At 35.2% G+C, this 27,276-nt stretch overlaps 1 protein-coding gene across 1 annotated transcript in view; it reads right to left on the bottom strand.

The window, feature by feature from the left end:
• Positions 1–11,127: 11,127 nt before the first annotated feature.
• LOC123703507 overlaps positions 11,128–27,276 on the bottom strand; it is a 34,876-nt gene continuing 18,727 nt past the window's right edge. Inside the window, exons 6-21 of the mRNA XM_045651537.1 lie at positions 26,878–27,032; positions 26,452–26,555; positions 25,415–25,571; positions 24,329–24,438; positions 23,596–23,782; positions 22,866–23,035; positions 22,328–22,491; positions 17,718–17,849; positions 17,260–17,423; positions 16,087–16,668; positions 15,806–15,917; positions 15,497–15,629; positions 14,958–15,118; positions 13,627–14,516; positions 12,835–13,106; positions 11,128–11,783 (exon numbers count right to left, since the gene is read on the bottom strand). Of these exons, the coding sequence (XP_045507493.1) occupies positions 12,851–13,106; positions 13,627–14,516; positions 14,958–15,118; positions 15,497–15,629; positions 15,806–15,917; positions 16,087–16,668; positions 17,260–17,423; positions 17,718–17,849; positions 22,328–22,491; positions 22,866–23,035; positions 23,596–23,782; positions 24,329–24,438; positions 25,415–25,571; positions 26,452–26,555; positions 26,878–27,032 (3,477 nt within the window). The 3' untranslated portion in view covers positions 11,128–11,783; positions 12,835–12,850. The remainder of the gene's footprint in view (positions 11,784–12,834; positions 13,107–13,626; positions 14,517–14,957; positions 15,119–15,496; positions 15,630–15,805; positions 15,918–16,086; positions 16,669–17,259; positions 17,424–17,717; positions 17,850–22,327; positions 22,492–22,865; positions 23,036–23,595; positions 23,783–24,328; positions 24,439–25,414; positions 25,572–26,451; positions 26,556–26,877; positions 27,033–27,276) is intronic.

Raw genomic sequence — 27,276 nt, 5'->3', positions numbered from 1 at the left:
GTATTAAAATCATTATATCAATAATGGTTTAATTAAATTGATAGTGCAGGTTTAAATACCTTTCAATGTCGGTAATAATCATGAGTTTCCACCTACGGAGATACCTATTGGAATAAATATTTATTTTTCCGAGTATTACCCACCTAAGTAAGATTGACTTTATGTCAATTCTCTGTAGTATAAATTGCGTTCTGAATCGATGGTTCCTAATTGCTGTCAGCAATTTGCTGATACCTGTAGTGATTTCATGAATAGGAATATACTAAACGTAAGCTGCCAATTAAACAGAACGATGTTCAACTTAACAATGAAGAATAAGAATCTAATTATCTGTTACTAAGTAAGTATCTATATTTTGTTAATAAATATAAATTTCAATGAAAACACCTATAAATAAAAATGTTTCTAAGAAAAATAATACTTGAAAGCTCCCTTTTAGACCTAGTGCGCAAGAGCAACTTTTGTCTCCGCAACTATATTTTTGTCTCTCCCATCAACTCTATGGACTAGGCCTAGTAAGTAAGTGCGCGCGCGTAGCAACGCAACTCCCCATAGAGTTAATGGGAGAGACAAAATAGTTGCGGAGACAAAAGTTGCTCTTGCGCGCTAGCTCTATTAAGATCCAAGTTAACAAATTAAAAAAAAAAAATACAGTCGAATTGTGAACCCCATTTTTGAAGGCGATCGATAGTAGAACTTAGAAGTAGGTAAAAATTGAAATAAACACGAATCAAAAATTACCTATCATATTTTGTTTTAATAATTTGTGGTTACTATGTATTGAATTCATGAAATGTTTCCTTTCGTTTGTTTTTCATTACAATGATACCTTATAAAAGTCATTTATACCTACAATCAATACACGTTCTTCACGCCTCTGCACTTAACGCCTTTCATGACATTTCATGCTTAGCACCGACGCGGACGTGAGAGATGGAAAAAAAATAATTATAAAATAAATGTGTGTATAGGACCTACAATAGGGGGAAATTATTGGTAAGTATATAGACCTAGTGGTAAGTATTCGAAACATTAGCAGTACGGGTCGGGTACAATTTCCATTTGAAAAAGTAATGTAAAAATGGAAAAAATACTTAGGTAACTAGGTACCTATTTAACTATATGAATTTTTTAAATTTAATATAAGAAAAATTTAAAATATATAAGATTTTATATAAAGTGAAGTATTGTGCTTTTACAAGTATGTATTTAGGTGTAGACTAAAGAACACGATAACTGTTTTCTTAAGGTGCATTTAGACCACACGAACATACAAGTTAGAGCTAGAGCACGAGCATTCTTTCGTGATCTTTTAGTGTAAACGAAAAGTCGTGTTCAGTGTTGTTCAGTATTAGAACGTTGCATAGAATCTTATCGAACGCACTAAGAACAACGAAAGAATGCTCTACGCCTGTTTACACCAAAAGAATTTGACATAGTGGGGTTAGAATGAGTTCGTTCGTTTGATCTAAATGCACCGTTAGAGGATGTAAGTTTTTCGAAACAAAGAAAAGTTAAATATATCTATATATAAAAAAAATAATTATAAAATAAATGTGTGTATAGGACCTACAATAGGGGGAAATTATTGGTAAGTATATAGACCTAGTGGTAAGTATTCGAAACATTAGCAGTACGGGTCGGGTACAATTTCCATTTGAAAAAGTAATGTAAAAATGGAAAAAATACTTAGTACCTATGTACTAGTGGTCCGCCCCGGCTTCGCCCGTGGTACCTACATGTTTAAACTATCCTATCTCTCAAGTTGGATCGAACTGCACATGGTGTGCGAATTTTATTATAATCGGTTAAGTGGTTTAGGAGTCCATTGAGGACAAACATTGTGACACGAGATTTATATATATTAAAGATGTTAATAAAGAGGTAGGTAGGTATATCATATGTGTTAATAAAGAGGTAGTTAGGTATGCAAAATATAAAACACTGGTTTATTTATATATTCATTTATTGGTCTGAGTAACATAAATCATAGGTACAACATGTTCATTACTACAATAAAGGTTGAACGAAAGAGGAAACAAAAATACTCTTTATTTACCATTTATTTTACATTTCTTTTTATATACATTTATAAAGAATAGAAAAAATTCGATCACGAGGCGGGACTCGAACCCGCGTCCTTTCGCGCCATTCCGGGGCGGATGCCTCACCAACTCAGCCACTCGTGACCCGCCCGAGCGATCGAATTTATTAGATATTATATTCTTTCAGTTTTATGTGTCTGAAGGGACACACCGCGCGCCATCTATTGAGATGATTAACAACCATTTCAACCAATATGAAGCACTTTTCAGTGAATACAATATTGTAACGATGGAACACGACATTTTTGTTGAATTTATATTTTTGGTTTTATGGCATTCAAATGCTTTAGAAATATAAATTTATAAAGAATAGAAAAAATTCGATCACGAGGCGGGACTCGAACCCGCATCCTTGCAAGGAGTTCGATGAGATGAGATAAGATGCGGGTTCGAGTCCCGCCTCGTGATCCAATTTTTTCTATTCTTTATAAATTTATATTTATAAAGCATTTGAATGCCATAAAACCAAAAATATAAATTCAACAGATCTTTTTATTTTTTATTTTGTCATTAAAAATAATAACAACACTTCTTTGAAGCGTTGGAAAAGAATTTATATATTAAATGGGTGTAAATAGGTACATGGTACCTATTTACCTAAATTGTATGATTAATTAACATGTTCTTAAAGGCTTATAAATAAAATCAGTATAACGTATTTAGAACAAGAAAGTTATAAAAATATTCGCAAGAAAATCCGCCGAAACAAAATGTAGTTATTGGGACGAATTATTCCGCAATCCGCCTCCACTGGAGGAAAACTGAAATATTAGGAAGTTCGGAACTTTGGGAATTGACTTTCGCAATACTTCAGCTGTACTTGTAAATTAAATACCTATCGGAATTTCGTCGATTGTTCGTAAATTAGGGTTTCCTAACGTTTCTTCACCTTGGGTAGGATTTCATTTCAGCTCAAGTACTAAGGTTTCCTCATCAATCGTTTTGAAATAACTTTTCTTACTTTTTTCTCATGGCTAACGAACGACCAGTCTTATTGTGTAAGAATTTTTTTGAAGTGAAACTTCTTTAGGCGCGTTGAGAGTAAAATTTCAAGGTCCCGTTATGGTTATGCTTATACCTTCATGTCATGGAGTAAGGCGACGTTTTTGTTATCCTTGAATCTTGTCAAAAAAAAATGTACCTACCCTACTTCTGATAGGAAGTTAGGTTAGGTGCTTGCAGCTTAGCACGCATGCTCATTTTAACACCTTGTTTGCATTTATATTGTAGATATGTGTTAATAATAATTTATGCGAATAGCCTAAACTATAGGTTGCAGGTAGTAGGTACCTATTCAAATTGTAGGTACTTAGGCTTTTTTTGGTGTTTCTCGATGTTAGCCAGAAGGGCTGGTGAACGCACTGTACTTAGGCATTATAGATCGTTGCTAGATTTTTACTTAATCACAGTATATTTTAATTGCTTATTACAAAGTTTTAGATAGGTTGTAGATGACATTTATTTTCCAATACTTTTAGAAGCTGGCATCACAAAAACTTGTGAATTCACGGATAGCGTGGGTAGACTCTATAATGTCAATAACTTTACCAAGGGACGAGAGAAGCCATTCCTTTGTTCTATTTATATTTTGTACTAGAATCATCAATACTCATTCAATCGACTCTTTTCAAGAAAATTCTATCGACTTTGTAAAAAGTAACGATGAATGATGTACGATTGCCCCTTCTTCGTCTGGTTTCACACACAGAGCAAGTTTCACACAGGAAAAAATTGCTTAATATGTTACTCAAATAATATAATGGCCATAGTATCGGTAAAATTATTTTAAAAATCAGTTTAGTAGATTCAGACCTCATTATTCTTACCTTTATACAATTAGGTACTATAGAGTATAGATAGCATAGATATTGTCCCGAAAAAGATATTATTTGCTTGTGCATTGTTCATAATAGGATAGAAATATCAAATAATAAATATTGAATCACTGTAGGTACTCTTTAATTTCGAGATAAGGTAAGTACTTACTTACTTCATATGTTTAGGTAATAAAATAAAACAACAAACACATATACAATTTCTTATATATTTTTACATTTCAAATAATACAGGCGGTTACATAAAATAAATAGGTCTTCATACGATTTACATAGTCAAATGTGATGTACAAAACATTAAAATTATAACTACTAGGAGTTTTATAATACTAATCTGTACATAGGGTATAGAAATAAAAAAAATATCACTACACAAGTATAACGACAGCATCAGCCCGTAATACTTCCGATTATAATATATTGAAGATTTGGGCATATGCTTCTTTGTTTTATACATTCAGGACCGATCATGTGCGCGGGAAAAACAAAACGTCAAATTTTTGGCGGGAAATATTAGTGACAAATGACAATCAATGTTGCCATGAAACTTTAATAATATCGCTTTTCACATTCACTAGACATCTATAAATTAAAAGTTTTACGTATCACATGACAAAAGCCAATTAAATGTAATTTTAAAATAGAAAGAAACGTGCATATTTCGACATCTAGACATTTTTTAATTAATCCTCCCGCGAATTTATAATAATGAACACATTACGAGTTCATGATATTCTTAACCTATAAATGTGATCAAAAAGGACGAACAATAAAAAACATGATTTTTCAAATGGAATAAAGATATCAGACCAGAATACTGTGTGCCTAGTGCGAGTTTTCATCGAGTACGAAACGTTACTATCGCGTCTGCGTCACAGCGAAATTTGTATGGGGAATCAAAGCTTCCCCATTCGTCCGCTAGGGGCGCTGTTCGATTTCCCATACTAATTCGGCTGTGACGCAAACGCGATAGTAACGTTTCGTACTCGATGAAAACTCGCACTAGGCACACTGATCGCATATTGCACTATACATCAGGGAGTCAGCCTTAACTTTGTAAAAATAGTGTTCAAATAAAAAAAAGTTACTACTAATGTATAAATTATAAAAATAATCGTGGTTGATTTATGCGACTTCTAATTTTATGTTAAAAAAATATTTAAATACAATAAATGTACACATATTTAAATATAATAAAAGAAAAGAAAAAGTAGCTTTAAAATGATAATAAACTTACATCTTTTTTTACTACCGGGTTAAAAAAAATCACGAAAATCAACCAAAGTTAGTAATGAGTAAAACTAATTGTAAACATCGTTGGTATATAAAATGCAGTTAGTAAACATAAACTTAAAGTGTCTACTTAATTCAAATTGTGCTTTACTTAACAAAAAGTGAAAAATACGTTGCGCAGCATCGTTTTGTCTCAAACTCGATCACATGGTACCACTAGAAATCAAATGCCATCTATTCGTAAACGAAAAAATAACGACACACGATTTATGTCCAAAACTATAACGCAAAAAGTAGGAAAAGGTGTTTTTGATGTCAAAAAATATACACAAAATGTGCAAAAAGGCTGTTTAAGAAAAATAAATAAAACAGTATTGCCCTTGCGAAAAATCACTGTCATTTTTAAGTAGCGAAGTATATAACGCAACCAGACGAAACAAAAGAATGGGGGAGGAGATATGACAATAATTAAAAAATCAATATAAGGATCGGGGTACAGGATATCCAATTTTTCCATTAAAATGGAATGCATATCAAATACGGAACTGTTATTGGCACTTTATCAAGACGGTTTACGGAAGAATAAAAAGATTGTGGGATTATCTCGCCACAGGGTGACATTTTATACTTTTATCTCACTCTTATTGTGAAAATTGATATAAGATTCCTTGTATATGAAAGAGATAGATATACGAATGGTTGATTGTATGAAAATGTGGAGAATTTCACATGGGAAGGGAACTTTTTAAAGTTTTTATTCAATTTTTAGTCTATTTAGGCTGGAAATGTATTTTTTGTGCCTTATTTGGATTAGTTATGGTACTTTCTTATGGAAATTTATCGTAAATCAAGTTACACATTCATATTCAACAAAATAACACCCACTAGCTTTCATATCATGCATCAACTATTGTATATCCTCCTTAATTTATCGAATATCCATCTTCTGCAACCTTACATCAATGGCAAACAAGACTGAAGAATAATCACCCTTAAACAACAGTGAGATAAGTATCAAAATCCTGTAACCAATAAAAAAACATTGCCAAAAGGCGAAGAGGCTGACTATGAAGTTTAGAAGTTTTAATACGAATACAAAATGCGTTAATATAAAAACAATTGAGCTAAGCGAAACATCTATATTGTATACGGAATAAAATTCAAACTAACTACGTATATACTAAGCCTAAAATGGCACATTTAAGAGCTTTCAATGCAGAGACCTTGCCCAGTCTGTTATTATTACTTAGCTGTATCACAGTGCTAAAAACTAGTGTATTCTTTAAAGCCTTTTTGGTCTAGATGTTACTTAAATTTGTGCAGAATATAGGTAAAATCATTTATTTCAGAACAGGCCAGAAGTTAAATAAACTCCAATGTTTTGTTCTAAAATGTATCCTGGATCCATGGAAGTCTGTCAAAATTTTAGGTCGGAAGTAAAAAGGAAGCATTGTAAATTAACATTCTCTGGAGGACTTTATGGAGGGGATATGTTTAGACTATATTTTTAAGCTATTGCATAGCTTCTATCGCGGGCCTTGAGCGAGGGGACCGAATCGAGAAATTCCGTAACGAAAAACCTCACGCTCCCCACACCGACGGGCGGAGGTGTGGCTTGAAGGCATAGCTTGCAATAGCTTTACCGCGGCAGTCCCCGAGTGCCACACGTTTTTTTTATCGGAGAACGACTACTTACAGTCGATGCGCCAAATATAAGTTGACGAAAAGACTTTAAAACATACATCACTGTGATACAAACAAAGTCTCCTCCCATGATATGAAAGATCTCAATATAAATTTGCGCTTTTTTTATATATACACCTATAGCCTTTCACAACGGTCATCGGTAATCCTTATCCTTTAAATTCTCGACTTTTTCGAGTTCAGAAATAGTCACTTTGTATAATTCCTTAATCGAGAATAACACGAACTTATAAAAATCACTATTATCGAGTATTAGGCATGTTATCAAACTAAAACTATGCACTAACTTTAAGACTACTATAAATTTTGTAGTCATTTATATATTTGCTATGGCTCTAAAAACCAAGCGTAGCAAGGGCGGAAAACTAGTATCGAAGGCAAAAGAGTATATAGGTCTATTCTGCAAACTGCAATATAAAATATTAAGATCTAATAATAATAAAGATCTAATCGATAACTCATGATAAAACACCTATGAGAATGACGAAAATCACTTTAAACTATAATAATCTATATTTATATACATAATTTCTACTCTAGAAATTATGCAAAGTGACTGAAAAGCTGCCGTCGTTTTTATATACACATCGATTGAATTACGACTTTATTCTTTGCACTTAAGAGTTAATTTTGAATAACATTACACACGCAAAAATTTCGTCTCCATTCCTTGGAATAGCCTCCAATCATACATCGAACGAAACCACATAATTGACCAATCAAAAGCATTCCTTATACAATAGATTAACGAATACTGGACCATATATTAATAGGAATAACGTCGATTTTCACTTATCATATTATGTGACTTGGAAAGAATTTCGACTATACATGGTTTAAAATTTAAATATTTTATGATCTAGTAAATTTGGACAGTTAAACGCGAATTTTTAATTTTAACTCTGGAAATCCAAATATTTAGAACGAGTTATGTGATTTATTTATGTGATATTATCAAATCTAGTTAACTTTTGATAGATCAGTCAGGACGACATGCATTTAAATTTTTAGGTATGTAATTTTAATACCTATTTGTTGTTCTTTTATATCCAAAAAGTTATTTTTTCGATTGCTCTAACAACCTGACAATCTCACCATTTTTAAGAGTAAATTTTAATGTATCGAGTAGTATCAAGTAGTTATAGAGTATAACCCGTGCCAATAAATGTAGGCATATATTAGCCTTTATAAGAGTGAGCGAGATAGCAGATCTCGTATTACCAAAGCGTAAAAGAGAAGACACTATCTTTTGATACTTTATTGGCACGGGTTATACATTAGTTTTTTAGATAGCGTTGTTTTTTACACAAAGCTGTATCCTAATACTAATTACGATATTTTCTATTGGATTATAATGGGCCTTTAATTTCATAATATAGAAAAATAGCAAAACAAGTCTAGGATATTAATATATTATGTCTAGATAAAAAACCCTGGATATATGTTTTTTTATTAATATCAGAACTAAGTGTTGCCCATTTAAAGACATTCAATGTATTTTCGATTAATTTTCATCCGATATAAATTTAATATCTTTAAATACTGCTGTTTGCAAATGTGTTTTGCTCCATTCCTATGATGTAAAATTATTATTTATTACCAACTGTTGAATTTTGACGTTTTGATCTTGGAAGTAATGTCAAATCTCAACCGTTTATAAGAAAAATATTTCACAATGTATACAGGGTGTAATCGTTAAGTGTGCACAGGCGATTATTCCGTAACTATTACAGATATCAAAAAACTTTAAACTGATATCGAAAGTATTTAACCTAATGAGTAAAATGGCCATAATAAATTTTTAAAAATAAAACGAGAAATATCTAAAAAATTAACTTGAAACCCTCCCATACATTTAGTATGAGATACGAATATCCCATGTACATGGGTTGATCCAAAAGTAATGATAATCAATATTAAACAAGGTCATTACAGTTATAATAATTATGTAGTTCTCTAGATAGTCTTCTAACTAGAAAATATACTTCAATATTTTTTTTCCTAAACTTAAAAAAAAAAATTTGACTTCATCCACAAAAACCCCTCCACGCGGCCATCACTTCGCTGTCGTCTTAAAATACTGTAATAAAATTAAAAAATAATATTTATTGCTAAGAAAGTGTTTCTTGTGCCGAGGAAAGAGATAAAAGTAAATAGGAGCTAGATCTAAAAAAAGGGTAGGTGTTCAAGCATTTGGAATGCCGATTTTTGAATGGCAGCCATCGCAACTGACGCTTTGTGATCTGGTGCGTTGTCTTGGTGAAACAGCGTTCAGGTCCGCAGTTTGCCATGTCTCTTTTCCTTACTAACCTACCGCAATCTTTTAATTTGGTCTGTGTAGTAAGAGCCCAATAAAGTGGCTACCTTTTTAAAATATTCCCCCATAATTATTCCTTCAGCGTCCCAAAAAAATTACCGCTTTAATCTAACCTACTGATTTTTACTTTGAATTTCTTCATCGTCACTTTGGAAGCTCGCATCCAGGACATTGATTGTTTTTTGGTTCCAGCATAAACATGGTGAACTCGGGTAACGTCCATGATCACAAAACGTGACAAAAAATTATCCTGAGCCTGTAGACAAAGTAACAATTACAAAACGATAACGATGTTAGAAATCGCAAAAATGTATGGGATTGACATTAGATAGACCACGTGATCTAACGCAGCGTATGTCAATCCCATACATTTTTGCGATTTCTAACTTCGTTATCGTTTTGTAATTGTTACTTTGTCTAAGGCCCCTGATATCATTAAAAATTTAGAAATTTACCCTCTACATGTCGAATCGTTGTTTCTTCTTTTCATCGGGAAACATTCTGGCACGCACGGTTCACATTCAAATTAATGTAAATAATTGGAAACGTGGCCTGTTGATATGATTTTTTTGTGATTACTTAGTGAATACATGAGCAAGCAAAAAGCATTTATTTTATATTTTTATGTGCACAGGAAATACCCAATTATCATTACTTTTGGATCAACCTAGTACATTTAATATGAAAGATTTAAACTTTTTCTTTCTTTTTTTGGTTTTCTGCTTTAATTACTTCGCAAATTTGAAGGAAAGTTCATTTAGAAACTGTAAATAGAGCTCCTCATTGTATTGCACAATGAGGACGTCACTTCGAAAATCTGCTATGAATACAAAATGTATGGGAAATAAAATGTATGGGAGCGTTTAATGTAAAATTTTTGGATATTTCTCGTTTTATTTTTAAAAATTTATTATGGCCATTTTACTCATTAGGTTAAGTACTTTCGATATCAGTTTAAAGTTTTTTGGTATCTGCAATAGTTACGGAATAATCGCTTGTGCACACTTAACGATTACACCCTGTATAAGAATGTAGCATTAGTGATGCATCTAACTGATAATAGTGTATTTTATTAAATTGAGGGTAGTCTGTTACATTGATTAAATAGGTCAGCATGTACAAACATACTTATAAAAGAGAGAAAAAACTCTCGTATGTGTGTTGTGTTTTCACTATGGAAAGACTGGACCGTATTGGATGAATTCTGAAATATTATCTCGACAATAATTACATATGCTGACCTTTTAGTCAATTTAAAGACTTATTGATAATAAAAACCATTATTGAATAATCTCACTTTTAACAATACATTAAACCGTTCAACAAACATACAATATCTGCATACCATTCGATATATTTATTATACGTATTCAAAAATATCAAAACGGGAATTCACAAAGAATGAATGTTGACATAGCTGAAGTTAGTATGTTGGTTCTAAGATTGAACTGCTGAACCGTTTGTGATAAATTGGGAAAACCTACATAATATGTTTCAAGCAATCTTATATAAAAATGAATCCCAAAATGTGTTGGTAAGCGCATAACTTGAGAACGGCTGAACCGATTTCGATAATTCTTTTTTTATTATATTCCTTGAAGTACGAGGATGGTTCTTATGTAGAGAAAACGTAAATATGTACGAGCGAAGCCGGGGCGGACCGCTAGTTTTTAATAAATTTGAACACGTTTAATAAACAAATCTCATATAGTACACTTTTAAAATGGGAGGAGAATGTTTTAAAAAATTTATTTATTTATTTTCCTGCATCGTACACACTTATGGTAATTTTAAAGTTTTAAAAATGAAAATACCACATGGGTACTTATTGTAAAAATAAATATATATTCCATATAACTGAAAAAAAAACCCTAAGAAATATATTAATTATATTTATAAAATAAATATATTGCTTCCAGTACTTTCACTAATCTTTGATTTATACTTTCTAATAAATACGCTATTTCATAGAACATTCTCCCCCCCATTTTTTGTATGTTTGTCCGCTCTAAACCTACTAACTTGTGTTTACATTACTCACACAACCTCATCTTATTACATAAGAGACGAAACTTTAACTTGATCTAGGTTATTTGCCAATGAATTACATCAACTACGTTAATTTTATATGTATATAGGTTATGGCCAATGTTGGCGCCAATGTTTACTTAGAAATGTGACAATAAATAAACTTTTGAACTGAAATGTGTTTTATTTAAAAAAACAACTCGTTTTCTTGATAAATAGTGGTCCAAACGGACATCTATTGCAGAATTATACACATTTTAAAAGCGATTGAAAAAATTTAAGATACTTTAGGATTACTTTGTTTTGGGCATACACATAAATTTTTTTTATATTAAATAACAAATATACTCATAAAACTTTCAACTGCGAACAAGACTTCATTTCATAAAAATTTCTATCACAAACATTGGCCAACATTGACCAACCAGTGGGCCAACATTTGAGCTTTACAACACACTATGGATACGGCATTACCAACGTTTGGTCAAATAATACTTCGCTACCGCACAACGCACTGAGTATTTACACTACGTATCAGACTCTTTGTGATGCGCTCGTGACCTGCAAACGAAAATATACGTTATTTATTGTGACATAGAATCTTATGAAGGACCAAGATGTTAGCTGGATACGTTGTTTTACTAGGGATGGGACAGTGCTATTATAATTTTGCCGATGTTGTAAATATTTACTTACAATTGAAAAGGCCGTGTGAGAGAATTATAACAGAGTAGTTGTTATGTGCCTATACCTTCCTATTACAATGTACTCTATGGTGTACAACATAATGTCGATATTGAATTGATATGAAATGCATGGGGCTACGGGCCATGCTATGGTTTATATTCCTTGAGTCAGTAGTCTCGTTACTACCATCGACCGCGCAAGGTGTGCACACTGAGTCATTATTTAAAATTATTTCACATATCTACCTAATTATAATTAATTATGGAGAGTTATTTAAATTCTCCGACATGGTTACATTAAATTAGGAACTGTATTATTATTATTTTATAGTTTTCGATTTTGTAAGATTGTCTGGACAATATTTTCAAGTGTTGATTCAAGTGGCTTGTTTGATGATCATTATATGATTCTCAACATATTCACAAATTACCTTATGGTTCATCGACTTAATTTTAAATTGCGGTTATAACTGGTGGGGGGAGGGGGCATGTGCTTGTAGTGCACACTACACACACTACATTACCTTAGTATCTACCGGCTCAGCTGATCGCCGGCAGCCGGGGGCCGTACACAGCCAGCGCACAGTAGCAGGCCAACAACGCCCGGGGGGGGAGGCTGGCTGTGAGGGGTGGGGGGAGGATCTCGCGTGTGCTTGTAGTATACACTACATAGCTAGCTACTACATCTTACTAATATTTTAAACGCGAAAGTTTGTGAAGATGGATGGATGGAAGGATGGTTGGATGTTTGTTATTCTTTCACGTAAAAACTACTCAACCGATTACAATTAAATTTGGTATGCAAGTAGCTGAAGACCCATAATAAGGCATAGGGTAATATTTATCTCGGAAATGCTACAGGGATGGGAACTATGCGGGTTTTTCTTCGAAAACGCGGGCGAAGCGGCGTGCGGAAATGTAGTTACCTTATGGGTGAGCGGCTCAGCTGATCGCCGGCAGCCGGGGGCCGTACACAGCCAGCGCGCAGTAGCACGCTAGTAACGCCCGTGGGGGGAAGGCTGGCTGCGACGGGTGGGGGGAGGATCTCGCGTGTGCTTGTAATGCGCATGCGCAGTATACATCAGCGGTGTGGCAGGGGGGCGCGTGTTCGGCTCCCGGCTCGTGTACAGCGGGGTTGCGAGCGCCGCCGCATGCTGCGCTTAGTGCGCAGAAGGAAAGCGCGCGCCAACCGCCCAGTCTGATAGAAATACAAATGAATGTCATGCGTACATAATATTATGTTCTAGTAATTAATTAATTGACATATAACTATAAAAATGATACTGATGTACATTGATGTACATTGACATTCTATTGTAAATTTTTGCATGCCAATCAATTGGCGATTTGTGCTGAACAATGAATGATGTACTCATGTATTTGTAAGCCTTCCATTTCTTGCAAAATAAATATTTGATTTGATTTAATATGCATACGGTTTGTCTATGTGTGTTACGCGTTCGTGACAAATCAACAGATTAGTGCGTTTGTATCGAAAATAGTGGAATGCAGAGAAATATGCACTATTTTTAATTTAATTGATGAGTATTTAAGACTTAAAAATAGTTTCGATCTATTTTATAGGTTAAATTAATGAGAAAATATATCACATTTGAAAATCTATATTTTAAACACGACACACATTTCCGAAAAAATTAAAGTTGTATTATTAAATAGCCCCGAAGAACAATACCTAAATAAATAAAACCTATACTCACTTGTCAACAACAACCACAGGCCCGTTCTTATACTCCATCTGGCAGCCAGCCACGAACTCTATCAGCGCAAACGAGTCCTTATACGGCTCGACCAGTCTATCCAACGCCTTTTCCCTTTCACTCCCACTCCCCTCCCTCACGGCCCTCACGAACTCATTATCATCCGGCGACCCAGGAGTATACTCCGTAGTATCTCCGCTTAACCAGCCACAACACCGTATGAACTTAACACTTAATTGATAATCGTCCTGCAACGAATGCACACTAACGTTCGTCACTTCGATCACTCTGTCCGTGGGCACATCATCACTGACACTGTCGACTCGCTCGAAATAATAACACGGCCTGTGTAGTTCCATTTCTTCTTCTACGGTTAGGGAAGGTTCTATGGGAGGGGGAGGGGGTGCTTCCTCTGGTGGGGAGCCAGCTGACCGCGCTCCCCACTCGGGGAACTTAAACTTCGTTGGAGAACTCAGTTTGAAGTTTTTCAGCGACATTTTTGACGGACTTCTAGGCGATTTTGGGCCGTTTTTCTTTTCTTGTAGGGATGAGAATAGATCGCCGTTGGCTATTGATTTGCGCGCTGATAGATCTCTGCTGCCATTCAAAGAATCTAGGCGTAATTCTGTTCTGTCGAAGCGATAGGCCGGTTCCGGATCTGTGATTGGCGAATTGCTCTCTGGGATAAGTCGTTCATCGTCTGCGCACTCCGAGCCTTCCTGCCGCCTATAACCGTTAACTTCAGGTGACTGTGCTTCCACTGGTGTGTCAGCAGCCTTTCTATCTGGCCGCCGATGTGCCACGTACGTTTCCTTTGACACAAAACTCGCTCTAAAGTTCGCGATGAACAGCTCCCTGTCATCTTCCGTCGGCCAGAACACGTCGCAATCCTGTAATGTATTGCAAGATATAAAAATGGAATATGTAATTATCGTTTTTGGTTGTAATAACACTTAAATTGTTTATTTCACTGTAATATAAATTCTGTCCTTTTTATTATAAACTAGCTTTCCGCCCGCGGCTTCACCCACGTTTTCAAAGAAAAACCCGCATAGTTTCCGATCCCGTGGGATTTCCGGGATAAAACCTATCCTATGTCCCGGGGGTAAAAAGAAGCCTGTGTCCTTTCCCGGGTATCAAAATATCTCTATACCATATTTCATGCAAATTGGTTCAGTAGTTAAGGCGTGATTGAGTAACAGACAGACAGACAGAGTTACTTTCGCATTTATAATATTAATATGGATTTTGCTTCGCTTCTTTTTGATTTATTTGTGTAAACATATCGGCGGGTGCTGCGCCCCACAGGCTACAGGGCCACACGCACGCACCTGGTCCCCACGCGGGCGCTCCGGCAGCACGAGCACGAGCTGCCCCGTGTGGTCCCACAGCAGCCGCCACAGCTCGCCCCCACCGCCCGGGTGCTGCGCCACCGCGTACTCGCGCATGCGCCGCCGCCCGCACACCCACGACGCGTTCACGTACTCGCTGCCTGCGCACGAAAGTATAAAAAATTAAAAAAAAAATTTAAAAACTGATTTTACACAAGTTCAAAATTTAATAGGAAAAAATGGATGTGCAGAAAAGGCAGATGGCAGAAACAAGGTGAAAAGCTAGTAGACAAAAAAAAAAAACAGCATATGTGCCGAACACACGTGTCAGAAGAGAAACTTCTTTGGAAAGATTCAAAGATACCAAAATAACGTATAAACGGGCGGTGCTAACAATCTGCTGCAGAGAACAGTCGCCCTGGACAGCATCTCGCTTTAAAGAAATGCACAGTCCACAATCCCACAGAAACGGGAACTATGCGAGTTTTTTTAAACGCAGGCGAAGCCACAGACGGAAGGCTAGTATAATATAAACTTACCCTCAACACCAGGTTTCGGAACGAGCATGACTCTAGCAGAATCAGAAGGTAGAATGCCACCGGGCCGATTCTTCTCAGCATTGTGTGGGGCGCGTGCACATACACTTGGCTCTACGCATGAACGTGTTATCAACTGAAAAATTAAATATTTTTTAGGTTATTTCATTAGGTCCTACGGAGATGGATTGTCTAGATTTCAATTCTGTCAAAAAAAATTGTTGTTTTTTTTTTACATTTTAAAGAACATGTATATTTGACAATTTTTATTACATTCTTTAATAATGAAGAAATAAATTAGATATGACGTACCTGATATTGTTTTTCCAACAAATTGACAGGCGGCGGCCCTTGGTACGTTGGCTGCCGATTCGCCAACGAACGCATTCGCTCTAATAGTGCGTAATTTTCTGCACGATTTGCTCTGCAAAATAAAAATTTACCAGAACTATAAAGTCTATTTTTTCTAGAGAATGATTTCTTATTTTCATTTATAAATTATAAAATTCAAGGGATAAAAGTCTCCTTCTAATTTATCAATGTCAGTCACATTCTTTCTTACAAGTGTCTATAATAGTCTAAATTAAACTCACCTCCTAATCTCTTCTTTCTCCTCTTCACTCATACTATTATACGCGGCCATTTTCTTGCTATACGTGTCCGTAGACCTTGGCGCCAAGTCATACACACCCTCACTTTCATCCCCATTAACCAGCACCTCTTTCTCCTGCCCATCCGAAGATTTACTCGGCTCGCTGTTCAGTTCATCAGTTTTTATTGACATTTCACTGCCATTCTCCATAACTTCAGTCTTATCTTTTTCACTACTCGACTTGACGCTTGTGACGTCATTCTCAACAGTTGTCAAGTCATTAACGCTCTTATTTCTAACTGGGCTAAGGTCCATAACCGCTAGCTCGTCTTCCGAGATCGGTTCTAGCAGTTTGACGAGGTATTCTCTGGCTTTAGCGAATTCGACTTCAGTGTTGCCAGAGCGTACGTACTCTAGTAAGGCGTCGTGTACGAATACGTACTGCTCTTCGGTTTGTACGAGGTGATTTCGTTGTGTGCGCGCTCTGCATAGGAACCCGAGCGGGGATAACGTCCCCGTTAGTTTCAATTGGTTTAATTGTGCGTCTATTACTATGTACGTGCCCGTTCTGCCGACTCCAGCGCTGAAACATAAATGTAATAAATTAAAATTTTTATGTTCATAGATTATACATTTTCGTGTCATTTATTGTTGTGGCACGTGTTAACTTATAAGACAGTATCGGAAATTGTATTAATCACTTATGAATAAATAAATAAATATGTCATAATCAATAAATAATATATAATATGTTATCCGTATTTCATTGATGTCTCATCAGAAATGTACCTTCACTGGTCCTTCGAGCCGGATCTAAACTAGTTATAGATTGTAACATTTTTGCATCCTACCTGTACCCTATTAGAAAGTAGTTATATCTGCCTGTTGTGACGTATGCAATAATGATTTGTAATGGTCCATCCACACAGAGCTTTAGCGTGCCATGCGGCCACACAGTGCGGTAGCTTCTTATTAGCTTATCTTCATGTATATAAATCGCGTGTCACAATTTTTGTCCTCAATGGACTCCTAAACCACTAAACCGATTATAATAAAATTTGCACACCATGTGTAGATTTCGATTCGATCCAACTTGAGAGATAGCGATAGTTTAAATCTCAAATCGTTTTAGAGAAAGCGGGCGGTAAGATAGTATGTCATATTATGTGGGTACCTGCAGTGCACGAGCACGGTGCCGGGGTCAGCGGCGGCCCGCACGAAGGGCAGCACGGCGAGCGGGTGGCGCGGCGTGCCGTGGTCGGGCCACACCGTGTAGTGGTACTGCACTATGTGCCGGCTGTGCTCGGGCGAATCCTCCCCGCCGCTGCTCTCTGTCACCTGAATAGACAAATGAGGAAAATTATAGAACAATAATTCTTCCTTAACTTTTATAAATCACCAAAATAGAGACATATATACGTGTAAAATCGACCAAAAAGACTTTCCTTTTTGAATAATAATCCTGCAAAATAATCCGCAAAACTTTCCGCACTAAAACCGGACGGAAGGACGGAATGGAGACCGGATTGGACGAAAATGACTTCAATCCCTTATTTCCATTGTACCTTTCATCACCATAACAATCATAGCGTTAGTAAAACTATAAAATTCTCTAAAAACAAAACAACTAACCACGGGCGTGACCTTCAGGTGTCGTATCGTGTACGCAGCCCGCACGTCCTCGTACAGCAGCGTGACGTGCACGCCGCCGAACTCCGCGCTGCTGCCGCGCCCGCCCGACGGCCAGTACATGTCGCATTTCCGCTGCGAAATACAAAGAAAACACGTGAAAAAATATAATAAAAAATGAACGTGTGAACTCAGCACACGTGTCAGAAGTGAAATTTCTGTGGCAAGATTCAAACTAAAATCGACGCAAAATTGAAGAAAAATTTTTTGTTAATGGTACAGATAAGTTTGTGTAAATTATCAAATGGTACTTGTAATGTGTTCTCAAAATTAAAATATGTTGAAAATATACGAACGGATTTTTATTGTAGTGTAATGTAGTCATTTATTTAATAACAACACTATTTGTACGGTACACAAAATCTGAGTAGTATAGAAAACTTGTGGATGTAAAATAGTTTCTTAAGGTGATTGCTACGATCTGTTCCCAGCCAATGTCCCGCTAGATGGCGCTGAATTCTACATTTCTAGTTTATTTGAGTTTTTGCGTAATTGGAAAAGATTAAGGTCGTAGGAATAGTCATGGCGATTACTGAATATTATATTTTATTTAAATATGTCATATCATTGCCTTAAAATCCACCCAATTCGGTAAAACCATGCGTTTTAACATCTGTCATTGCATACAGGGTCGTTTACACACACAGACGTATACAAAAATGATAAAGATTGAACTCTAGATGGCGTGAATGTAAAACAAGTTTGGCGTGTATGTATTTGAGTAGTTAGTAGCATATTATATTCTGAATTTCTGATCCATGCCTATTCACTCAAAACTACCTAATAACACTAATGATTTGTAACAGTAAATTATTTCAATAGGTAGGTATTTGAACATTTCCCAACAAGACACAAGATACAATAACAAATCTAATACACTATTTATTATTTTATTATTTACTAGCGGTCCGCCCCGGCTTCGCCCGTGGTACATGTTTACGTTTTCTCTCCATAAGAAGTAAGAACCATCCTCGTACTTCAAGGAATATAATAAAAAAAGAATTATCGAAATCGGTTCAGCCGTTCTCGAGTTATGCGCTTACCAACACATTTTGCGATTCATTTTTATATTAGACTAGCGGTCCGCCCCGGCTTCGCCCGTGGTACATGTTTACGTTTTCTCTACATAAGAACCATCCTCGTACTTCAAGGAATATAATAAAAAAAGAATTATCGAAATCGGTTCAGCCGTTCTCGAATTATGCGCTTACCAACACATTTTGCGATTCATTTATATATATATAAGATTATGTGAAAATAACCAGGAAGGTGAAAAACATATTTACGAAAACATAGTAACATATGGCTGTCGCTACAATAATTATATTTCAATTTTATCTTTTTATACCTAGTAGAACTGGCCGACGAATAAAAAAAATCGTATTAGAATACAATATATTACGGAACAAAAAAAGGATTGTAACTGAATTAGGTAGGTATGTTTGTTTCTGGGCGCACCGTTTTCGACGACGCGACGCGACGCGCGACGTAAGCGTATAGGTATAGGTACCTACTTTGCTAAAACAAACTAATAAAATTGTGTGTCTGTCTGAAAATTCGGAAAAGCATATTTTGCAAGTTTGTGATTACTTTGATAGTTTACCGATTTATAATAATTGTAATTGTAATTGTATAATATATAATTTGCAATGTGGTGAAATTTCATAAAAATCACGGGCCAATTTTTTGTTTTGAATCCCACCGAAAATATAATTGCGTTATTAGAATAATTAATTACTATACCTACCCACGATCAATTATAACAATATAGTCTCAAATGCATACTAGAGAAATATTGCAATTTGATTCAATTAAAATGCATAGCGTACAAAAATAAATTCACAACACAAGAAATTCCGCGCGCAAATCATAGCGCGTGTCAATGAAATCAAGAATGTTTTATATCAAGCCGACGCGGACGAGCGACGACGCGACGCCGAACAAAAGTACCTACGACGGACGACCACGCTTCGAGTTGCTAAACACACAGCCAAACAACAATAATGAGTAATAAATTGTTTACAAAAAAAACAAGTTTTCCATTTTTCTGTATGAGTAGACAGAACTTCAAAACGCCACCTGCTACGGTTTATATTATGAACGATGGTTATAAAAATAAAAGTTATATTTGTTGGTGTAAACTATTTTATTGATCAATAATTTTGGAATTTAAAACTGTCAACATTGATTACAATAAAACGCAGTTTTATTTTATTACACTATTGTTTTTTTATCAAAACATGTATTTGAAGTACCATATAATATTATGCTGATCCAAGCATTTTCACTCAAAACTAATATCACTAATGATTTGTAAAAGTAAATTATTTCAATATACATTTCATAACCAACAAGTAAGAATAATTATTATTATTCCTACCTACAACAACAAACCTAAAACACTATTTACTATGGGAAAATAACCAGGAAGGTGAAAAACATTATATTATTATTTACGATTTCGACGCACTCGACTTTTAGTAAAATATAGTAGGTAAACATAATATTATGGTTTTGATTTTTGCTACTAGTATAAGAAAACTGCGTGTTCAAACTACTTGTTTGTCTGTCTGAAAATTCGGAAGTACTTTGGTAGTTTACCGATTTATAATAATATTGTATATATCGTTGTTTAAAAAATATTCAAACACAATAAAATATGATATACTGATTTATCACTGGTTTCAGTGATGAACTGATGAGTCAATGTTAGCCACTATACTTTCGTCATACGTGTGTATGATTGATGTGATTTGCAACGTGGTGATATTTCAGAAAAATCACGGGTCAAATTGTCCCACCGAAAATATAACTGCGTTATAAGAATAACTATACCTACGATAAATTATACATAATACAATATAGTCTCAAATGCATACTAGTGAAATATTTTATTTGAATCAATAAAATAAAAAAAAAAAATAAAAAATAATAATAATACAAAAATAAATTCACAACACAAGAAAATCCGCGCGCAAATCATAGCGCGTGACAATGAAATCAAGAACTTTCGAGCCGACGCGACGCGGACGACGAAGGAGCCTAACAAAAGTACCTACAATCATAGGCGGCTCGTGACAAAATTGTATGGCCGTGTTCACTTGAAATAAAACAACGAAAATAGGTACCTACAATAGCGTTAGCAGTACAAAAAAAATGAGCACCACATTATAAATGTCTATTTAATATTTATACACTAAAAATTATAGAGTATTTCAAAACGAATTCAATTATTATTTAGCAATAATTAGAAAATCCCCGAATTTGCATTCGTGATCGTATTCATAGTGTTTGTCTACACTAATATTATAAAGAGGAAAACTTTGTTTGTTTGTTTGATTGTAATGAATAGGCTCATAAACTACTGGACATTTTACCAATGTTTGCAAGTTTGTGATTACTTTGATAGTTTACCGATTTATAATAATTGTATACTTATATCATTGTTTAAAAATATTCAAACACAATATGATATAGGTACTGATTTATCACTGGTTTCAGTGATGAACTGATGAGTCAATGTTAGCCACAATACTAATCACTTTCGTCATACATGTGTATGAACTATGATTGATGTGATTTGCAATGTGGTGAAATTTCATAAAAATCACGGGCCAATTTTTTGTTTTGAATCCCACCGAAAATACATATATTACTAATTGCGTTATTAGAATAATTAATTACTATACCCACGATCAATTATTACAATTTACAATATAGTCTCAAATGCATACTAGAGAAACATTGCAATTTGAATCAATTAAAATGCATAGCATACAAAAATAAATTCACAACACAAGAAATTCCGCGCGCAAATCATAGCGCGTGTCAATGAAATCAAGAATGTAATTTATATCAAGCCGACGACGACGCCGAACTAAAGTACCTACAGTACCATTTACCTTCAGTGTACAATACAGTTTACAGACCTACGACGGACGAACAATAATGAGTAATAAATTGTTTACAAAAAAAAACATAGTTTCTAAGGTCATTAGTTTTATTTTATTTTATTGTTATTTTCTTTGAACGATTGGAAATGAAATTACTCAATTTTTACACAGAACTTTGATTTATTAGAATTATGCTCATTATGTATAAGATAACGAACGCGAATGCACGACATCTAGCGCGTCTTATGTCTAAACATCGCCTTTCGTTTAGACATTGACGCGCTAGATCTGTAATAAGTATATAGTCTATGCGCTAGATGTCGTGCTTTATGTCGTGTTTCGCTTGGCAAAAGTCACGCACACTACTGTAGAAGTGTCAAATTTTTCCGGTATTTTACTGTTGTTTTTCTAAGTAAATATTGTAAATTATTGATTAAAAAGGTCGAACGCGCACACATTTCATTATAGAGAAGTGATAAAATGATTAGTTTTAAAGAAATAGTGTCTGTGTTAAGTGTTTAGAGGTAATCAAAAATGTATGGAGGGACGGTCGGAACATCCACCTTAAGAATTTTTTTTTAATGAAATTTATGATTATTTTTTTAATGATTTTTTTTTTTGAAATTTTTTTTAATCACCGTCCTATACAAGCACACTCACCCGTCCCCTCTCCACCAAGTTAGTGATCATGACAAGTGTCCGCACGCGATGTTGCCATATCATTCGCCAGAACGCGTCCAGTGTTGCCGGCGTGGGGCCCTGGGTCGCTATGTACCGTCGCTTCCACACCACCCACTCCAGTTTTATTTGTCGTGGGACACCGTCTGTTAAATTAGCAATAAATTATTATTTAATAAGTACATAGACTATGAAAAATTTTATACATGTGGTGCAGTCTTCGGTACATAACGAACAATCTACCCTCTTTTTAAGCATAAATACGGAACCCAGGAAACGTTTTCTTTTTTTTCGTAACTAGTAAAAAATTCAATTAAGTAAATGTTAAATGAGATCAAACCGCAAAATATAGCTACCAGAAAACATAATATAAAATATTTTGCAATATTTAATTCGTCAATATATAACTATATAATAATAATACTTCAAATTACTCAAATCCTAACCTAAAAAAATAATAAAGTGGTTGATCTGTAATCACTAACCACTTTATTAATTTTTTTTTAATTCATCAACTTACTGATTTCCACAAATACATCATCCAATTGATCATCATCATCGCTCGTATCACTGTCCGAATCACGTTGCTCCTCCGACTCGACGATTCCAGAAAATTCTATGTTGAGGAACGCAGATTCTATTCCTTCAGCCAGATTTGGTGGTGGCTTCGATGCTTTGACTGAAGGTTGTCTGGATATGGGAAATTTTCTTATATAGTAAGTTTTCTTTTTCAATTTCAAAAGTTTCGTTATAGTCTATAGTTAACTAGCGGTCCGCCCCGGCTTCTCCCGTGGTATATGTTTACGTTTTCTCTACATAAGATCCATCCTCGTACTTCAAGAAATATAATAAAAAAAGAATTATCGAAATCGGTTCAGCCGTTCTCGAGTAATGCGCTTACCAACACATTTTGCGATTCATTTTTATATATAAGAAGATAGATAATAAAAGTTCATAGTATACATTGCACAGGTCAATTGTATTTTATTAGAAGGCATATTATGAACATACCATATCTTATTTTCTACGTTTGACGCAAGAAAATGTTAAAAATGTTATGTGATTATATGAAAATGTTTATATCATAGTTAAAAAAGCATGTCATATTTATAGAACATCTTTGCTAAATAAATAAATTAAAAATAAATTAAAGTAGAGTGGAGAAGAGACAAGAGAAATGAGGGAGAAAATAAAGATACTATACCGATGAGAAAAGGGGAAGGTTATTTATTTATTTTAGTTTAAGTCACCTGTGTGGTCTCTTCCGTCTCTCCAACCGCCGCTCAAGCCGAGCCACAGCCGCGTCACTCAGCGCAGGCAGCATGCCGTCTATGAAGTTGGCATTCACGTAGTCACATGCGATACCACGACCTGCGCCCACGCAGCCCGCGGCCCCGCAACGCCCGCCCGCTGATACGCACACGCGCGAGTGGTCGTCTGTGTGTGTAGATTGCACATTAGTAACGTAGTGTGTGTGTGTGTAGACACAATAGTTGTGTATACCCGCGCGCAAGTGGTCGTATGTTGTTATTTAATGTGTGTATGTGTAGAAACAATAACGCCCACAGTAAGCATATTTATATGAATGTATAGAAATAAAAAACATTCGTTCGTAAAGTAACGGGTATGTGTACAAATAATCTTAATATATATAAATCTCGTGTCACAATGTTTGTCCTCAATGGACTCCTAAACCACTTAACCGATTATAATAAAATTCGCACACCATGTGCAGTTCGATCCAACTTGAGAGATAGGATAGGTTTTATCCCGGAAATCCCACGGGAAAGGGAACTATGCGGGGTTTTCTCTGAAAACGCGGGCGAAGCCGCAGGCGGAAAGCTAGTCATAATATACAAATAATAAACGAGATTGAAATTGAATGAATATTCGCCAATACAAAATAAATCAACTTCTCATTTATAATCAAAATAAATCGCTGCATATTCCTAAAATGAAAAAAAAAACAATACAATTACTTACATGCAGTTATATTCAAATATCTGTTTTTCAGTCTGTTCTCCGGTCTGTAGCTGTGATGACTAGTGTGGCCCAACGCGGCCGATTTTGCTACAACTACTTCGTATTCTTTGCTGTACAAACATAAATTATTATTTTATAGAAAATTTGTATTTTTTGGAAAAGGCAATACAAAGTAAAGAAATAAAATTATAATCTAGTACGCACAATTTGATCCTTCGAGACAGATTTATACAATGTTATTTTATCTCATTTAATTTTCTTTTTTTTCTATATTTTTCGTACTCGATGCATTACTTATTCTAATTATTATTACAAATTGTAATAAGCTTATGTTTTATAAAATCTTCCTTATTTGAATTGCCATAGCTTAAATTATCTATACTTATATTATTAAGCCGAAGAGTTTGTTTGAACGCGCTAATCTCGGGAACTACTGGTGCGATTTGAAAAATTATTTCGGTGTTAGATAGCCCATTTATCGAGGAAGGCTATAGGCTATAAATAATGTTTTTTAGTTGGTATTTGTATTTACATGTGTACTTAATGAGCCTCGGAAATAAAAACTTACGGGCAGATTGAAAATCAGCGCTGTTCAGGTGTTAAAACCCGACAGCATGGCTGAGGCCATGTAAATTATTCTATTTTTTTTTTTAGTAATATAAGTAGTTGTTAAGTGTGTGTAACATGTGGCAATAAATATTTTTAAGCTATTGCATAGCTTCTATCGCGGGCCTTGAGCGCGGGGACCGAATCGAGAAATTCCGTAACGAAAAAACCTCACGCTCCCCACACCGACGGGCGGAGGTGTGGCTTGAAGGCATAGCATGCAATAGCTTTACCGCGGCAGTCCCCGAGTGCCACACATCGTTTTTTTTTTCTTTATTCTTTCTTATAAATTTATAAAGAATATAATTTTTTTTATTCTTTAAATTTTAATTATTTTTTTATAAATTTTAATATTTTTTAAATATAATTTTTCTATTCTTTATAAATTTATATTTATTAAGCATTTGAATGCCATAAAACCAAAAATATAAATTCTTCTTTCTTTCTTTCTATATAATATCATTATGCTGGGACAGTCACCTGAAGCCGATGTCGCCGTCGGCGTGCAGCGCGGCCACGTGCCTTGGGAAGTGCGGCGCGCGCACGAGCGGGCAGTGCGCGCCGGCGATGCGCGGGGGCCGCCCGCCGCAGCTCTCGCCCGCAGCTGCGCCCGCACCACTCACCGGCGTACGCACTACTATAAATAAAATAAATAAATCCATACTAATATTTTTTATTATTATTATCCAGTAAGGCAGCTGACAATCTGGATGTCGTAAGGGGTCACTGAAAATCACTGCTGAAGTATTATGCCTCAGGTATCCTGAGTGGGCTTCCTTTTTTAGCGCATGCAACCACACATATATTTATGTTATCTATTGCATATTATTTAAAATTTACAATGCTATTTTATATGTTTGTTGTGTGTGTTGGAATAAATGGTTTCTTTCTTTTTTTCTAATATTATAAATGCAAAATTAACTCTGTCTGTCTGTCTGTTACTCAATCACGCCTAAACTACTGAACCAATTTTCATGAAATTTGGTATGGAGATATTTTGATACCCCCGAAAGGACATAGGCTACTTTTTATCCCGGGGAAATGACGCAATCCCGGAAATCCCACGGGAACGGGAACTATGCGGGTTTTTCTTTGACTGCGCGGGCAAAGCCGCAGGCGGAAACCTAGTACTTATTTATATATTTCAGGACAATTTTCACACACGGCACGATCTGATCCCATACTAAGCTTTCAATTGTGTTATGGAAACCAGATGGCTGATAAACATACATATATATAATTTTAAATAAATACTTATATAGATAATTAACACTCAGACACAGAGCAAACATCTATGTTCATCCCACAAATATTTGCCCCGGGTGGGAATCGACACCTCCGGCTTAGATGGCAGGACCTCTACCAACCAAGCCAACCGGTCAGTCAAAAATAATAAACTCGATGTACAATAATACGATGTACGAAAGATATTTCAGATGTTAAAAAAATTGTCACATACCAGGATCACAAGATACAAAAATTCGAAACAAAACTTTATCTTAAAAAAAACTACTAACCTGGCTTTTTATAAGTGTTAAGTGGCGCTCTAGCTGCCCTCTCGCCACCCTCCTCTAAATAATTATAAGCCGCACTGATACATTTGCTGAGGCGAGATCTGCATCTGTAAATCACACTAAAGATTAGTTTACACATACATTTTTACAGATGGTCCTTCGAGCCGGATACTGTCAAAATCATTTCAATAATATACGACAAATTGCAAAAGTAATTCAAAAGGTCTTTTTTTGTCAGTTTTAATTTTTAAATATGTCTGTAAATACTGGAACAATCCAGTGTAATTAAGGGGCTTAAATGATTGTAATTTTTTAACGCCACAATTTCTGCTCTAAATAAGTTTAAAATATAAACTCTATCACAGAGACTGAGCAAAACAATGACAAGTGCCATATAAACTAAGATCAAGAATCTCTTCTCCTACTTACCTCCAATACAACAATCCAGCGCTGACAGCGGCTAGAACGGTCAGTAAAGCAGCGGCTAAAAGCGCTACAGACGCGTTAGCGCCTCGCATAGCTTTGCCCATCTCAGCTGGGGACATCGCTTCTGAATGCGCGGTGCACCATTCGCTTGATACCGTCTGTGAAGGAGAAATAGTTAAAAAAAGCTGTTTTTAAGAACCGTTGAACTAAAAATGGACAAACTTAATGTTTTAAAATGTACAAAAAATATACTTTACCACAAATTTTAAAATAACCGAAACAGATGTTAACAATATTGATCTCTTGATTTGTCCTTTATATTGGTATTTATGAAGATTTTTTTTAAAGCAAAAAGTATAAATCCTTTCAAGCACATTATGTTCAAAATTTATTGTTCAAAAA

The sequence above is a fragment of the Colias croceus genome, chromosome 26 (genome assembly GCF_905220415.1).
Source record: "Colias croceus chromosome 26, ilColCroc2.1".
NCBI classification, from domain to species: domain Eukaryota; kingdom Metazoa; phylum Arthropoda; class Insecta; order Lepidoptera; family Pieridae; genus Colias; species Colias croceus.
This window is presented reverse-complemented; position numbering and strand designations above follow the sequence as displayed.